This window comes from Lolium rigidum, unplaced genomic scaffold (genome assembly GCF_022539505.1).
Source record: "Lolium rigidum isolate FL_2022 unplaced genomic scaffold, APGP_CSIRO_Lrig_0.1 contig_1705_1, whole genome shotgun sequence".
Lineage (NCBI taxonomy): Eukaryota > Viridiplantae > Streptophyta > Magnoliopsida > Poales > Poaceae > Lolium > Lolium rigidum.
In genome coordinates, this window is record NW_025899900.1 from 367,230 (window position 1) to 385,788 (window position 18,559).

The window sequence follows — 18,559 nt, forward strand, 5'->3', positions numbered from 1 at the left end:
ACAATGCTGTTAACCCAGTTTATATATATAATCAGCTAAAGTAGTTGCATAAATGAATGTTCAGAACCTCTTGGACCGCCTTCCTTAGAACTTCCAACACATCCTGTTCCTGCCTGCTAACCAAACAAGAAAAGTTTGTGATTCAGTCCACAAGGTTATGTTAAGGCACTGAGCAAAACACACCATCAAATCGGGGCATAAACTTGGACGAGCAACGAACGTTCTAAGACACATAAGCAAGAATTTCCACACTAAACTACTGGAAATCCAGCCGTAGATACATGGTACATGAGAATTGAGTCTGAGTGAGAAGGACTTGGTGGTGGCCTGCGCGATGCCATTACTTTCAAGTCCCTGGTACATGCATACACGAAGGCATATGATGAAAGACCAGCTAAATATTATGATGCACTCGCTACCCTTTTTGCAAATGACCCTACCTTCAAGTCACTGCGCCGCTACAGGTCTGGGCTCGGTACGTAAGTTTCCTGGTTGTCAACATTCAGAAAAAACAGCAAACACTCTAGCTTAACTCCTGGTTCTCATCCTATAATGTTCAGAGCAAACTCCTGATTCAATTCTCATCCTATAACAGGTTCTCATCCTACAACATTCAGTCCATCCTGTGCGCCTGCTCGTCGAGATCAATCACACAGACCATCCAGCAGCCAGCCGTAGATACATGATGAACGAGAACTGAGTTAGAAGGCGGAATAATTAACCTGGTGGTGGTGGTGGCCTTCTTCAGGGCTTCCTTGCGCGCCTTGTCCTGCCGGTGCTTCAGCGAGGCAATGACCTTCAACTCCCTGCATCCATACATACAGATACACAAACGCAGATGAGAAACAAACTCGACCGCGCAACTACCAAATACACGCCGAGCAAGCAATGATAACCTACCTATCACCAAGCCCGAGAATGGGGATGAGCGGAGCAGCCGGTGGATTCAGGACGATTTGGCGCACGCCCACGCGCACGAAGCCGGGAAGTCTCTGGTCGAGGAAGGCCTCCTCGTCCTCCTCACCCCTGGGTCGGCCGGCACGGATGATCATGATGGAGAAGAGCACCACCGCGAGTCCGAGAAGCGCGGCGCGTGTGGACAGCGCATCCGCTGCCTCGCCGGTCTCAGCCTCAACCTCAGACTCAGGGACGGGAAGACGACGCGGTGGCCCAGCCATGGTGGCCTGCTTCCACCACTGCTGCATCCGCTTCGGGTCGCTCCACAGCTGCTTCGCCAGTTGGATGAGAAACTTACCGAGCCCAGACCTGACGGGCCCCGAGGCGGTAGCGGCGCGGACGATCAAGGGGGTCGGGGGGGTGACGGGGACGGTGACGGGGACGCGGACGGGGACCGGCGGGACGGGGACGGTGGTACGCGGTGGTAGCGTCGCCGGGAGTTGGAGAGGGGCGGAGCGATTTGCTTCTGCCATGGTAGGGGAGGGAGGGAAGAGGAAGGAAGGCAGGAGCAAATGACAGTGCGCAGCGCAGGGGAGGGAGGGGAAGGGGAGGTAAAAGGAAGAAGGAGGAAGGAGGAGGGTGGGCCCCTCCAAGCGGCTGCGGGCTTCGAAAATTCGAATTGTATTTCACTGACAGGTGGGGCCAGCAGGTTGGCTGCGGCCCCATCTGTCAGCCTCGCACGTGGGACAGCCCGGATGCTGCAGCCGCACCCGCACCCGCAACCGCACCGGCCGCCGGCCGCCGGCCGCCGCAGACGGCTGCTTCTCCGCGCCGCGAATCCGGGAGAGATGACGAAGACCCCGGCTGGAGGTGGAGGGAGCAACCGGCCGGTGACGCGCGCGGTCGGGCGCGGCGCCGGCGACGCCATGGGGTGGTGGGGCGCCCTGCCTGCTGCCCCATGTCTTGGGTCGGCTTGAAGGGCTAGATGGCGGAGCACGGGGCAGAGGGCAGAGGGGTCGGAGCGCGCGCGGGGCGGAAAGGGTGGAGCGCGGGGCGGAGGGGGTGGAGCGCCGGCGAGCCTGGACACACGACGGTCGTGCGGTGGCGGCAAACTTAGGTTTCGGCCCACGCGCGGGGGAGGAGTTTATTGCAAAAGAAAAAACAAAAGCCGGACTTAATCAGTTGAACACATTCATTCATCTCAAAAAAATTGAACACATTAATTCATCTCAAAAAAATTGAACACATTAATTTTTTTGCTGATCAACAAAAATGCTGGTTACCATTGAGGCCTTTAAGTTTAATTTTCGTGAACAGCAAGTCCCTTTTGGTCTCGTTGTATATGCATAATGGTTACAACGTCCAACTCTACAGTTTACCTAAATAAAACCGATTATTCGCGACTTGATTCGTTAAACATTTTGGAGTGTTTTGAGAGCATCCAAACAAAGCCACCGACAACCAAGGCCTGACGAGAAGCCGGGATGTGGGGCGACCTCGTGTTCCAGCCAAGGACCAAGCTAGGGAAAAAAATGTTAATGTGTCATCTATATTTTTCTCCGGCACACTTGGGTCACTCTCCATGAATAAGAATTACTAAGTACTTCTACTAATTAGTGAAGAATTTCCAGTTTTCATTGGGTCAGCTGACCCCAATTCCTTCAAGGCAGCTATGTCCTTGGTTCCTGCCACGATGTGCGGTCGTAGAGAGGCGGGGACGAGCCCGTTGCATTTCAGGGTGGGAGGCATGGCGGGAGGCCATGATGTTCAAATCGCTTTCGCGGTTTTTTTTTGCGGGAGTTGTGGAAATTTATTAGTGCTAAGTGGTTGGTTTTCCACACGGTTACATCCATAAAAGGGCTCTGCACATGCATTTTCCCGCATCATAGTGTGTCTACTAAATTTCTATATATGTAGGAGAGTGAATTTTTGTAGCTCGAGCTACATGTAGTTCTTTTTTTTTACAAAATTTGAAAAAGGGATTTTAAAGTATCAAAAAAATCTGATAAAAAATCTAGATGTAGATGATGATGGGATCAACCAATGTGTAAAATTTGAGCATACACAGGCCAGTTCCCAATATTCCTATGTTAATTAATTATTAGCGAGTAATTTATCACACAAAATTTAGTTGCAGCTATTTCACCATAAAACAATAGTAGCAACTAATTTAGCAAGTACATAGAACTCGCTAGTCGGCCAAACTAGCTATATGAAAGCCTTGATTGGTATTGTATCGTAGTATTCAAAGATAATTCGTAGTTTTCTAAACTGGTGTGTGATATAGCACACAAAAAATGTATATCTAACTTCTAAAAACTGTGGAAAAGGAATAATAGGTGATTGTTGGATATGTGCGAGTTTTCATTAAAAAAAAAATATGGTGATTGGATATGCACTTCTTGTTACCTAAAACGGAGGAAATATCTTTTTACATTAAATTCGTACCAACTACTATACTTGTTCTCATAAAGAAACTTACAATAGCTTGGTGTACAATAGGAGGGGTCAGAAAGATTTCCACGGCACGTGGTTTCACGGAGAAGCGAACACATAAAAAGCTACATGCTCGATACCCACAAAGACATCTGGACAGGCTTAAATGTGAGACGATCCTTGTCAAAGAAAGACAATGAATCATGAATGCCAATGCAATGTGGCACAACTCGTGGCGAGATTTTTATATTCACTGGATTTCTCGTACACTTTAAGAATGATGCCAGTATTTTCACGTCAAAAAAATGATGCCAATATTTCCTTTGCTTTTGCTCACAAGTCACTATCGAATGCCAAATGGATCAAGGATGCAAAGCAATGGCACTATCGCATGCCATCGACATAGCTGATCGATTGGGTATGGGCAGGGTTATTTTTGAGACAGACTGCCTCAATCTTTTCAAAAACACGCGCGAGCATCGCGTGTCTTCATTCATTAAGGAAGAAAGGAGGTTTTTACAAGCAAGGGGGGAAGGTCAAGTCTCTAGCGATTCGACCTCCTCCCTAACACCCACACACCACTAATTTGTGATTCTCGCTACCCTAGAGTCCACTCCACCGCCGGCATCCCAAAGCCTAGCTGTACCCCAATGAGCAAATTCCCCTTTGATCCGTTTGCAGAGCTCCAACGGCATGGTGGCAAACTTATAAAAAACACTGGCATTTCGCTCAAGCCAAAGCTCCCTGGAGATCAGAATGATGAGACCGTTAAGCTCCTTCCTATGCTTATGAGGCACCCCCGCTGAAATCGCCGGCCACCATATCTTAATTTCCGCTGTCGCCGGAGGGGTGAAACGATGCAACCGCCTTGGAAGGAGCATGTGATACCAAACTTCCCTGGAGTAAGAGCATTGCACCGTAATGTGCTCGATAGTTTCTGCTTCCTGGCAGCAAAGCGGGCACAGGGGGTTGTGCTGAAGCCCTCGCCTCGCCAGTCTGTCCGCAGTCCATAGACGATCTCTCAGCTGAAGAATGCAATGAAAACCTCAGACTACTCCTTTTCCCCTCTCGGTATTTTGATCAGTGATATGAAGTTTAGACTTCAAATGAATTTTATTGAGGCTAGAGTGGCTTTTGCGCCTAAAACCTATAACAAGCCGGCTCATGAACTTGCGGCTAAAGGTTTAGGTGAAGTTCAAGGAGACCATGTCATTTGGACTATGAACTTCCCTGATGATGTAATTTGTTGGTTGACCGGCGATCATGCCGCTTACATAGTTGTACACTAGAAAGCTCTCTATTAAGATATTTCTTAGGAAATACCCAACCGATATATCTACCAAACTAATTAAGGTATTTAAAGATTAATGCAAATGCAAAAAATAAGGATGCGTACAATTGTGTCACTGTGGTTTTATAGCATAAAATTACATGGTTTTGTTACAAACTAACATGTTTCTAATAATTAAATTAAGTTTCAATAAAAAGAATGATACAATTAATATTAATAACATTTCATATTCGATTGATTTTGCTAAATGTGTAATGTGGAAGGTTTATAATAATAAAATAAGTTACACATGACCATAAAATTTAGTGTAAATTATATTTATTTAACTAGCCGTAGGTTTCAAATTCATTTTGACCAACCAAAACCTATAAGAAATGACCAACCAAAACCTAAGCTAAATCTGTAAACGAAACCACCGTAGATGTAGTGAAAGTAAAGTTAACTAAACTTACATTTTAAATATTATGCACATTTTTATCGAAAAGATGAGATGAAAAGTTGTGTATACACAAAGGTATCTTGATGGGCCTCGCAAGTCAAGTTGTCTGTAATCAAAATTTGGAGAATTCCATAATACTTGTATGATAATTTGCTATTTATAATTTTGAATATCTAGTATGTATGATACATGCATTGTGAGATTATTGTTCAGAACATTATAAATTGTAAGATACATCTAACAAAGAAAGGTAGAGAGTCAAGCATAAGGTTTTATACTCAAAAAGTTTCTAGAAAAGTTCTTACATAATTGTACACTAGAAAGCTTTCTATTAAGACATTTCTTAGGAAATACCCAACCGATATATCTACCAAACTAATTAAGGTATTTGAACATTAATGCAAATGCAAAAAGTAAGGATGCGTACAATTCTTTCACTGTGTTTTTATAGCATAAAATAACATGGTTTTGTTACAAAATAACATGTTTCTAATAATTAAAATAAATTGCAATAAATATAATGATATAATTAATATTAATAACATTTCATATTCGATTGATTTTGCTAAATGTGTAATGTGGAAGGTGTATAATAATAAAATAAGTTACACATGACCATACAATTTAGTGTAAATTATATTTATGTAACTCGCCGCAGGTTTCAAATTCATTTTGACTGGTCCTTCTATCAGTCTACGTCAATCCTTTTGCGCCAGGGCCTTGATGGTGCGCTCGATACGAAGGGATTCCTTCGTCTCGTTGTTCGATTGTAGAGAAGAAACAACAGAAAGTCGCAAATTAGTTAAGCATTGAGAAAATCCGACTCGACAATAGAAATTTAGAAGAGAGGAGGGCGACGCAGACATGTCTCGACGTTGGTGGGGAAGAAATCACCAAAGCTGGAGGTTCGGGTGTGACCATGCTTCAAAGGCCATGGCGCACTCTAGTCTACCCTCGAGGAGATCTTGCTCCGCCTCCTCCTGGTGCCTCGCTTATCCAACATGGATCAGCATCAACGTCCCGAGGATGATGACCACGCCCTTCGCAGTCGTTCTTCACAGAAGGCCCTCGATCAGCTGCTTCAAGGTCACTTGATCCCTCTTACCGACGATCATGGAGCACCATAGGAACGAGGCTCTCTTGCGCGCAAAGTACGCCTCCAGCCACTTCTTCAATCTACGTGGATCGGAGAAAAACTCCATGACGAACTGCAGCGCGAATTTCCTCACGGCGAGTCCCAAGGAGTTGGTGGTGAGAGCCCAAAGCAGAAGGTTCAGCGGGCGAGAGGCGCGGGACAGGTGGGAGTCGCCGGCGGGCGTGCGGGGTAGATGCTCTGCAAGGATGAGGACATGGGGCGCGGGTGGAAGAGGGAGGAACACCTGCTGGTCGTCCATGACGAGGCGGTTGCGCTTGCGCAGGAAGGGAGGCGAAAGAGGGAGGATGACAGCGAAAAGGAGGGAGCCAAGAGGAGAAGGAAGAAGCAAGTTACTGCCTCCATTTGAAATTTTGGAACGAGCGGCGGCGGTGGCCTTGCGGTGTGTGGGCGCGCTACTGACGCCATGTCTCCGACGGGACTGGCTGGGCGAAGCAAGGGGTTGGACCGCCGCAACTGGGGTGGATCTGCGGCGAGCAAATTAAGGGTGGTGCTTGGGTGTTTCCGGGTTTGGGGTTTCCGGCTTTGGTGCGGCTTGTCAGGTTTTTGTCCAATCTAAATTTAGTTCTATTTGTTAATAAATTTACATTGTCCCCATATTTATTTTCAAAATTATCTGTATCAACAAATATTCTGTTGTCGAAGAATAACACCTGGCTAGCCACGGCAAGGGTGGCGATCGTGCCATAGAGAAGAATTTTGATTTCGGCTTATGTTTCCCAATTGCCCGATTTAGATTTTGGCTTATGTTTCCCAATTGTTATTATTACTAGCACAATACCCGCGCATTGCTGCGGACGAAATATATCCATGCATTGCAACTGGAGAAATTATATTTGCATCATAAGCGCAAAGTAAGTTATAAATGAATGAATGTCGAATTGTTAATCTTGGATGTGCATATATACAACACCACCATCATAAACAAGAAAAATCTTTTAACATCATCTAGTTCCATCGCCATATATAAGACCAGGAAATCGTTGATGCTAATTTGAAGAACTAAAACCGACTTTATTTTTGCTGACGACGAAATAGTTCAGGTTGTGTAGATGGATTGGTCAGCCCAAGCCGAAGACGGCGCCATGACACAGCAGCAGGTTAGTGTCTCAGGCACCAGAAACCTTTGCGCGCCGTTATGGATCATTGTCACGCATGCTGATCTGCGTTTCTTGATCAGGCTTCTCATGGCAATTGTGCTCCTCTAATTCTGCCCCATGCAACAAGGAACAATCCACTCCATTAATCATGCAACCAACCATGACCAGGCTCTCAGGCAGCACATACAAATCTCTCACATGATCTTCAAACCAACCAGCGATAATCAGTGGGCATCGAGCTTATGACGCAGAACCGCGGTCATGCCAGTGATCTGGCCATTACAAAACCAGTCTATCCCAGTCTGTAGTTGAAGTCCAGTCTGAAGTTGGAGTGCACCGATCGCCCGGCAAGAACCACCAACATGGAGACAATGAGATCAGGTTAATGAGATCTGAGAATATAATGCAAAATAAAAATAAAAACAAAAACAATGACCACAAGCATGCCTATGGTCAAGCATGTCGACGCGACGTCGCAAAAGTCGAACATGACCAGGGCCTCTTCTCTGCACCTTGTGCCACCACAACTTCTTCCATCTAGATCAGGCCGGGCACATGACTAATGGGGATCAGCACTCAGTAGGCCAACTTGGTGTACCGAACTGTTAGTATTGTGGAGTCGCGAACGGAGCTGGCCGCTGGAGCGCGTCGAATATCAGCAACTCCGTCCGGTGCTCCACCTCTGCGTTGCACATCCAGTGCTCATCGGATGGTACCGGTCCCAGCCACCGACGCATGTCGCCGTCCAAGTTTCCTGCCGCTCCGATACAGAGAGACAAGGCATGGAGAAGGCCGGCCGTCGAAGTTCCCCGCCGCGCGGGTACAGAGAAAGGAGGGAGAAGCCTGATAATCCTTCGCCCGCCAAGTACTCGTTGTCCCGGACGCGGAACCACTCCAGTCTGCCGCCGACTTGGGCGTCTTGTAGAAGCTTTTGGTGCGGCGAGGCAGGGGCGAGAATTCCGCGCGGGTACATGCCGAGAAAGACGGGATAGATCGAGGTGGTCGGGCGAGAATTAAGGGCAGGCGGTACAGGCCGAGAAGGATGGGATAGAGGTGGTCGGGAGAGCGTGTTTTATTCGTCGGCAGATGATCTCGAAGTTGTCCTGCGTCTCTAGATCTCCTCGCGAATATTTATCACATCTTTTTCTTCTTGATAACCATAAGAATAGATACTTCAGAGATTAGTCGATCGGTTTCCTAGAGGAATTAGATTACAATTACAACTGCAATTCCTAGCAATACATTGGTGGCTAGCTGCACCTGTTGGATTCATGGTCATGGACGTGTCCTTCTGGGCAATTCCTAACAATACATTGGTGGCTAGCTGCACCTGTTGGATTGATGGTCCTGGACGTGGCCTCATGGGCAATTCCTACCTAACAGTACATTGTTGGTTAGCTGCACCTGTTGGATTCATGGACGTGGCCTCCTGGAGGTGACCGAGACAAACTCTTGCACTGACATCTGTTCTACGAAACTCGCAGAGTTCGTTTGCACGATTAGGTATCTATTCAAAATCTGCAGTTGGAGTAGGTTACGTTTCTCCAACACGGGTGCCACGGATTGGGCTGACCACGTGCGGTAAGGCCTTGGTTGAGCTGGGCTGGCATCTAAGACAATTCAGACGTTGGCTCAAATTAAAACTGGCCCAAGTGTAACACCAGGCAGTCACCTATTGCACCTATAGCCAAGTAGTAAAGATGACTCGTTTTTTTTTACGTACGTCCTATTCTAAGATTCAGATCGGTTTTTTTGACCTACCAACACCACCGATTTGTAACTTATTAGTAGAGATTGTTTCTCCGTTCCATTATTTCTCTCGAGGCCTTTAATTACCTCCTCCTTTCCTCCGCCTCTCTCCGGCGATTTCTCCTATGGCTATCACGGATCTCGCCGACCTTCAACACACACACTTGGCATTCGGTACGGATGTAACATCCCAAGTATGTCCATTTTGTTTTATGCTTGTTTTGGAACTTATGACATCATAAACATTGCATAACTTTGACAAACATGCAAAAACATTACATCTTTTATTAACTCGAGAAACCTAAAATTATTTCGTGCTAAGTTATTCTAGAGTTTTACAAAACCTCTCTTCCCTTGTTTAATTTAACACCAAAATAATTCTTGATCAAATTGCTTTGATTTATTTTCAAATTTCGAGAAACCTCTGCAAAGGTTATCAAAGACTCTAATTAAAATGGTTTTAGACTTTTTTTAAAATCCTAAAGAAACCTTTCTAATCCTTTATTTTTTTAGTATACTAGCAATTAATTCAGCAAGTACACAGAAGTCGCTAGTCGGCTAAACTGCACAAACCACACTTGCTCGTCCCGTCACACGGCCGCACCGCACCAGGTCGGTTCAGGCCACGCCTCTTCTCCCTCCGCCGTTCGCTGATGGCGCCGACGCCGGCGCGCGCCACCGCCGCCGCCCACGCCCTGCTACGGAGAACAAGGTGCGGCCCACTCCACCCCCTCCTTTCGCTCCACGCTTCGCTCCGCTGGTCTGCCCCGGCCTGACCGCGTCCTCGCACTCTCCCCCCAAAACCAGATGCTCGGCGGCGGCAAATCGGATCCGGCCGGCCGCGAGGGACTTCTCCAGCGCGCCTGCGGGGGCAGCCGAGCCGCAGGTACCACTTCTCTTCGTTTCCCCCCTAGGGTTCAGATAAAATGGCGTTCAGGGCGCTGCGAATTGCGAGATTGATCAAGGGCTCGTTCCTAATTGCTGGTGATTGTGCATGAACACGCAGGGTGCCCCGGCGAACGTTGCTGGCGTGAAACCTGGGGATGACGAGCTCGACGTGGCCATCGTCGGCGGAGGCATGGTGGGCTTGGCCGTTGCTTGTGCACTCTGTAGGTATTGCTGTCTTGGTGTACCTCTGTTTCTCTTGCATGAATTGTGGCGAGATGAGGTGTATTTGCCTAGTTACCCTAGCATGTAAGATCAGAACTAACATTGACACTGGTGCTTTGAAGGAGGCTACAATAGAGCAGATGGTGGTTCTGCTATCTTCCTTTGTTTGGCAGGATTAGCTTCATAATGCCCCCAAAACCATTAGAGGACTAGTTTTTCTACCAGTTGCAAGAGATAGGATGAATGGTAGCTAACTTTCATAGTGCTAAACAGCATATAATATTGATTGGTGTTGCCTTGTGCAGTTCTCTGTTCTTTTCTAGGATTCAGTTTCCTGTTGCTCGTCCATTGTCGACAACAGCTAGCTTAGTTTCAGTTAGCAGCATTCTTCAGTTAGGATTAGCGCTTGTTTCGGCTTGACTAACTATGGGATGGAATGGCAAAAACGGTCAGCTCATCAGCAAGTTAGAAGTAGTCCACGCGCTTCACAGTTTGATTGTGGGATGGCACGATTGTGGTGGATCGTGGCGCGCGTTTTGCTTAGGCCGTTAGGCCACAACATTAGCTACTAGTAACAAAAGTAAACTGAAAGTCGCTGGACCCTGCCCCTTTGCTAGTTCCATGTGAAGTTCTATTGGTAGTGCAGGCGGGTTGATCAGAAGCACCGACTTCTACTTACATCTTCAAGCTTCTCATATGCCTAAATTGCCCTACATGCAGCCAATATACCATTGACCAAGCATCTGCGAGTCGCCATCATCGATAGCAATCCCACAACAACCCCTGCCGAGCTCGCACCCTCGGAGGGCCACACCTCTTCTCCCTCCGCCGTTCGCTGATGGCGCCGCCGCCGGCGCGCGCCTCCGCCGCCGCCGCCCACTCCCTGCTACGGAGAACAAGGTGCGCCCCACTCCACCCCCCTCCTCTCGCTCCACGGTTCGGTCCGTTGGTGTGCCCCGGCCTGACTAAACTGTTCCGTGACCTCCCACCCCCAAAACCAGATGCTACGCGACGGCAAGTCGGATCCGGCCGACGGAGAGGGACTTCTCCAGCGCGCCCGCAGGGGCAGCCGAGCCGCAGGTACCACTTCTCTCCGTCCCCCCTCCCTAGGGTTCAGATAAAATGATCAATGGTTCGTTCCTAATTGCTGGTGGCTGTACATGAACATGTAGGGCGCCCCGGCGAACGTTCCTGGCGTGAAACCTGGGGATCACGAGCTCGACGTGGCCATCGTCGGCGGAGGCATGGTGGGCTTGGCTGTTGCATGTGCACTCTGTAGGTATTGCTGTCCTGGTGTACCTCTGTTTCTCTTATATGAATTGTGGGGAGATGAGGTGTATTTGCCTAGCTATCCCAGGCCACAACATTAGCTACTAGTAATAAAAGCAAACTGAAAACCACTGGAAGAATGTTCTCACGAATCCTCCCTGCCCCTTTGCTAGTTCCATGTGAGGTTCTATTTGTAGTGCAGGCGAGTTGATTGGAAGCACCGACTTCTACTTACATGTTCAAGCTTCTCATATGCCTAAATTGCCGTACATGCAGCCAATATGCCATTGACCAAACATCTGCGGGTCGCCATCATCGATAGCAATCCTGCGCTGAAGTCGAGAGGTTATCTGAAGAAAGATGGTGTACCTGATTCAAGGGTCAGCACTGTTACACCTGCAACCATTTCCTTCTTCAGAGGTAAGATTTGTAAATCTAAAAATGGATACGGCATTTACTTGTTTCAAGTCAAAATTCTGGATGTGTCTGCCATGTATCAATATTTGGAATTAAAGGTGCTTAGTATGCCATGGTGATAATACAGAAAGGTCGGCCCCTTTTGTTAGGTTTGACATTTGTTTCTAAGGTTATCTGAAGAACAATTTATGCTTACACTAGCTTGTTCCTACAACCTTAAACCACCTCACTCATAACCTTCTGCTTTGCAGTGTTAGCTAATCGATATGTGCTATCATAACGCAATATTTAGCTGAGCAGCATTTCTTGTCAAATTTAGTGCAGACCATGCAGTGATAACCTGAAACTTCATGTCAAATAAGCACAACCTCGTGGGTACAGCTAGCCCTGCTGATGTATGTATGGCCAGCAATCTTTTTCTGTTGCCACCAGTTGGGGTCCTTTTCACACGTTTGATTAAATCTGCTGCACTATTTCCATACTGGGAGTAAAAATAGGAAACTTAACAACATGTAATTTGAAGTTTACAATTATTATCATGTGTTTGGAGCTACTTCTAGTTTAGATACTAGAGATAATATTGCATAACAGGACATATTTTTCACAATTGTACTGTGTCATTTGGCAGATATTGGTGCGTGGGAGCATATTCTACAGCAAAGACACGCTTTCTTTGGCAAAATGCAGGTGATGACATGCAATTTGTGGCATATGTATGGTGATTACCTTTTTCTGTACAACTGCTTGTGCTTGATCAGATTCTGAACAAGTCACCGATGTTTCTTGTAGTAGGTTTCTTCATTCATGCATTAATCTCAGTGAACCGAGTTGAATAAACTATTGATACAACCGCTGTACAAATTTAACATGCAATTTATACTTCACACTTTCAAAGCATTCCCACTCAATTCCCAAATGGAAGTATGGGACGTAAAAGATAGTGACACCGTGTTTGTACCTTATTCTGCATGCGTTTTATCTAACCCATTTCATCAGTTGCATAGAATAGATCACTTGAAGCTTAGCATAACTGGTACTTATAATATGGTTTCATCCTTTATCTAGCCCAAATGGTACTACTTTTTATATGTTTTAATTTATGCATATTAGGCTATTGTTGTGTGATCCTTCTATGGAAACTGTCCAACCATATGCGCAGGCATTATCACTTGGCTCCTTTACCTTTGGTCATGTTCTCTTTTATTTGTTGCACTTCCAAACAATCAGAGAATCTGTTAGAGTACGTCATGGGCCTGGCTATAGCCCATTAGTCTTAGGGTTAATTAGAGATAAGGGTCGCTTGCTTAGGGGTCAAGTAAACCTCTCTATATAAGGAGAGGAGACGTATCAATCTAATCAAGCAAGAATTAAGAAGGAAATCCCCCCCGGCCAGCCCTCTCGCGCCATCCCTCTAGCAGCACCATAACAGAATCAGTTTCTTCTTTATTATTCGTTCACTTCCACGCAACAAGATTACAAGAGCAACAGTTTTTTCCATCTTATTTGCCGCGTTGGCACACAATGAGAGCGACAGTTTCTTGCTTAGGTAGAGTGTGTTCAGCGCAAGTACTGATTGTAGTTTGGACGAATTATTACTTACTTGCAGGTATGGGATTACACTGGACTAGGATACACAAGGTACAATGCAAGAGATGTGTGCAAAGAATATCTTGGGTATGTTTTAAGGGAAGCTGCTGTAATTGACTGATCCAGCCTTTTCTCGGGTTGATTGATAACATTTTGCTTTGTTTTTTACATTGTTTAGATGTGTGGTGGAGAACAAGGTGCTTTGCAACTCACTTTTGTTACGTTTACAGGTTAGTCTTTTTCTTTAATCTCTGGATTATTTTGATTCGGATCTAGATGTTAGTTCTGATGTTTGAACTCGTCCAATACTAGCCCACTCCATGCAAATGGTTTGTTTCCTAGTTTAGAAACTTGCTGAAAAAGTACACAACCTTACAGTCAATGTGTTCAAGAGAGCAAAGTAAGTCTTGTATGAGAAGCTTTTGTAGAACAGACCACTGTGCTTGCTTTTATGCCACCTAATTCCTGTGCATAGATTTTATTAGCTGTGCGCAATAATTAGTTACTGACAATACGTTTTGTTAGAACTGTTGTTCATGAAGCACACTCTACTACTTTGTGTTAGGTTAATAGTCTTATTCATAAGGAATTACATGATCTCACATATCGTAGAAGTCTCAAAGAACACAACTCGTTTGGTGTTTTGCAGCCAGCTGATGTGTTTATCTTGTAAGCTGACTTCTTTTTAATTGAAATAGTCACGTTATTTTGATGCTTAAGATGTTTGCCTTATCAGGAGCAAAAGGAAGACATTCAAAAGATGATCTACCCTACCCGATTGCTATCTCTTGCTTTCCCGTCAAAGAGCAGACAAGGAACAGCAGGGCTGAAGTCACCATCAACTGAGGCAGATTCCACCAGTCATACTTCAGAGGCATTACGTCGTAGTAATTTGGTTAAACTTGACCTAAGCGATGGGCAGACTTATATTCAAAGTTGGTGGTAAGTTCCTATATCTGCTTCTCCGTCCATTTAAACTTTTGCATCTCTTCATTGCCTTCAACCGCTTATGTAAACTTATGGTCACAGATAGGAGCTGATGGCTCCAAGTCCAATGTAAGGCAGACTGCGGGCATAAAAACATCTGGGTGGAGTTATCCTCAGAGTGCGATTATATGTACAGTGGAGCATATTGCAGAGAATGACACTGCATGGCAGAGGTTTCTCCCTTCTGGTCCAATTGCCCTACTTCCAGTAGGTGACAACTTCAGCAATATAGTGTGGACAATGAGCCCAGAGGAGGCATCACACCATAAGTCCACCAGCCCTGAAGAATTTCTGAAATCGGTGAACCATGCATTGGATTTTGGTCATGGTCCTCATCCCAACTCTAGTAGCCTTGACCGTTACATGGAAAGGTTGTTTTCTGGCATTGGAGATACTGCAGCATCTACACAAGAATGCTTTGAAGTGCCACCAAAAGCAATTGGGTTGATCTCCGATAGAATGGCGTTTCCACTGTCACTGATGCATTCCCACGATTATGTTTCAAAGGGGCTAGCGCTAGTTGGTGATGCTGCCCATACAGTCCACCCCTTGGCTGGGCAAGGTGTCAACTTGGGTTTTGGAGACGCAGCTGCCTTAGCAAACGTTATTTCTGAAGGTGTTTCTGTTGGTGCTGATATTGGAGACGTAAGTACCCAATTATCTTTTGAATCAACCAAGTACCTAAGAATGCTGTGTTGTGGTTACGTTTCTTCAGATACCACTGCATCCTAGCTTCCATGAGCAACTGTTACTACTATTGCGTAGGTACTAGTTAAGTGCAAGCAATAGATGTAGAGCTGGTCATTCAGCAGCATAATCATCTTTTTTTTGTGGCTCCTGCTTTCTTTATTTGGCGCATTGTTTCTCATATGGCATAACGTAGCTAGTCTAGTGTAAACACCACCATGCTTCTGATCCACAGCAAACTGACATGACTTTTCCCCACCTGTCAGCTATCTTTGCTAAGTCGGTACGAGAAGGACAGGAAGGCTGCGAACGTTGCGATGGCAGCAGTGCTAGATGGCTTCCAGAAGATGTACTCCGTCGACTTCGGGCCCCTCAACGTCCTGAGAGCCGCCGCATTCCATGGTGCCCAGTTCATATCACCTCTGAAGAAGAACATCATCTCTTACGCAATGGGTGACAGCAAATCGCCTCTGTTTTAGGCAGGAGGTTTACTTCATGGATGTTCACTGTCACAGCAGTACTGTACTTAAATAAATGTTCAGTTCTAGACTAGTATGGTGCACTGGAGTTTTTATCGAGTATATTTCGTGCAGAAACGTTAGTGGATAGAATGTAAAAGTAGTACTACTGAATAAAATCAGATCTGTTGGTGTTGTTACAATGTTCAGTGGTTTGCTTTCACTGGAGGTTCTATAAACAATAAACTGAAAGCTATATGTCTTTTCAATGGGGTGCAGCAGGATGTCAGGATATATGTTTTTTTTGTATTGTAATGCTGTTTTTCCCTTTTGAGCTGCATGCAAGCTATATTTAAATAGGATATATATAGGCCATATTTTGCAGTACACTATGTTTGTGCATCTTTTTGTAGGGGAAATCTTTGTGAATCTCGTCTTGAAAGAAAACTGTGTGAGCGTGCTTTTGTAGCCATTTGCAGATTAGACTTGCTCCATTTCATGGGGCATTACCGGTCTGGACGCAGAATGCAGAGCCCACAGCACGACAACTACTTTTTTCTTTTTAAGAATGGGAGCTCCTGATCTTTTCCTGCTGGCAGAAAACGGAGGAAAAAGCTGAGAAAAAATGGAGGGAAACCACATCCCTGGATCCCACCGTTGCAACCCACTTGAAGCTCCATCTCCATGGACCATGGAGAAGACCCTGAGGTCCCGCCTGTCGCCGGCTTCGGCACAGTGGACTTGAGGGTGAGTGGGACCGACGTGTCATAGAGAGTAAGGTGTTGCCGCCTGTGGTCCACCAGTCAGGAAGTGAGACGATAAATACTCTTCGCGTGTGTTGAACGACATACGGAATGAGAAGTTAATTTTGGGAAAACGCTGCCGATCCGCGAAAACTCTAGAAAAAAGGCCAACCTTCGCGTAGGGAAGACAAATCGCTCCACACGCGACAAGTGGCGCGATGTGGTGCCCGAAAATCCCTAGGAAGTGGTCTCTCTGCTCGCCACGTGTCGCAAGGGGAAGCAAGGTGGGGATGGAGGAGGAGAGAGAAGACTGGGATGTGTCAGTTTTTTCTTTTTTCTTCTAGTTTCGTTTTTTAAAAAATCTTGAGAACCGTAAGTCCAAATTGCCCGTGTGCGTGACTGTATTCGCTCATCTGCGCGACTGTACTCGCTCGTCCGCGCGACTGTACTCGCTCGTGTGTGTGGTTTGTACTCGTACTCGCTCGTGTGTGTGGCTGTATTTGCTCGTGTATGCAACTGTACTCGCTCATATATATGATTGTACTTGTACTCGTGCTATACATGTACCTATGTTTTGAAAGAAAAAATACAAACTGATATGCACTTTGCACGTGGTAGCTAGCTAATTATCATCAAGTATGTTAGCTAAGCTAGCTAGCTAGGTGGTGGATTTACACACGCAGCACTCCAACGTGCAGTCCGTGCAGTCCGTACTTGCCTGCAGGCTCGCGCGTGCTCGCGCGGTTGGAACGTCCGGCCGAAGAGGGCGTAGGCGGGACAGGAGAGCGTTGGGCGCGGAGCGTACGCGCGGGACCGCTCGCGGGAGTTCTTTTTAGTTTGACACGTGTTGGCTTCTAGTATGTTTCGCGGGAGGACGTTTCACTTCGCGAAGGTTAATCTTAGGTAGTGGTACCCACCGATCCGGCTACCGATCGCTCGTCACCGATCGGTCGTCTTCCGCTCGCTCCCGCGGTCTTATATGGACCTGGTTTTTTAGCCTAAAATTGGTGTGTTGCCTTTTTTTATTAAAGAAATCTACAGTGTTATTTTCAGATTTGTAACAATTAGATAAAATTTTGTTGTAAACTCACACGCCATAATTTGTAAGATTTTTCTAAGTGATATGTTACGAAAATGTGTGTTTCTTGATATGTTGTAAACGCATGACTTTTTTGTTGTAATTATTTGTGATTTTTTGGTGTAATTGTTTTAGTCATGGACACTTTTTTCGTAGAGATGTTGTATATGTTCGTTAGTTTTGTAACAAATGCGTATAAGTTATAGAGGAAGCATGTCAGAGATGTTGTAATATTTACCTGGACGTTTGCCATAAATTATTTTGTTGTAATCGCCAGTAATTTTTGGTAAAAATAGCTGGTGATTTTTGTTGTAATTTGATATATATAAAATGTGTTATTTTTAACCAAATTTTCACAGCCACGAACATATGTTTTTTGTTGTGATAGCTTTTGATTTTTTATTGTAATTGCTGTCAATTTTTGTTGTAAACCAACCTATAGGAAAATAATTGTTATTTAACCACAATTTATAATATTACTTTTTCAAAATTGTTGTGAAGATTTTGTTGTAATAGTATATAATTATTTCTTACAAATACTTTACTGATTTTATTGTAAATACACAAAAGAAATGTTAAATTTGCTGATAATTATTGTTGTAAATACTTTACTGATTTGTTGTAAATACATTTGTGGTAGGGAAATCATTACTGATAATTATTATTTTATAAAAATTATTATTAACTATTGTTGTAAACACCTCAGTTGGATTACTTTTGTTGTAAATACCTCAGCTAGATTACTTTTGGGAATTATTTTGTTGCATGCACCATGAGTGACATGCACCGCAGGCTCCAAAGCACATGCCCGGGCTCTACAGTGCGATAACGCGAATGACAGCGACATGCATGCAAGAACATCCGATGGACGGACATGTGCATCCCTGATCGTAGGATTGAGATCGGATGGCGGCCGAAGCAACCGATCTGCTGCGCGGGATCCGTCGCTCGATGCCTAGCGCGGCCCATTTTGTGATGGATAATGCATTGTTGAACCGGCCGGCATATGATCCTGGAGGAACTCGTCATGCTATTGGCTAGAAAAGATAGGTGGTCCACCAGCTCCCTGCAATTGTTTTGGATGCAATCAACAATACAATGTATAAATTCTTAGGATGGGACCCACTACTGAGTGGGAACAAAGAGAGAACGCAAATT

The 18,559-nt window shown here is 45.4% G+C and overlaps 1 protein-coding gene across 1 annotated transcript; it reads left to right on the top strand.

The window, feature by feature from the left end:
• The first annotated feature begins 9,718 nt into the window (after positions 1 to 9,718).
• LOC124680440 (ubiquinone biosynthesis monooxygenase COQ6, mitochondrial-like) lies at positions 9,719 to 15,844 on the top strand. Its single transcript, XM_047215498.1, is given in 11 exon segments — positions 9,719 to 9,777; positions 9,873 to 9,951; positions 10,072 to 10,174; positions 11,721 to 11,864; positions 12,490 to 12,548; positions 13,468 to 13,535; positions 13,627 to 13,678; positions 14,185 to 14,371; positions 14,374 to 14,390; positions 14,478 to 15,080; positions 15,389 to 15,844. Coding segments are annotated over 11 exon segments (1,584 nt in total). The 3' UTR covers positions 15,602 to 15,844.
• Positions 15,845 to 18,559: the final 2,715 nt, after the last annotated feature.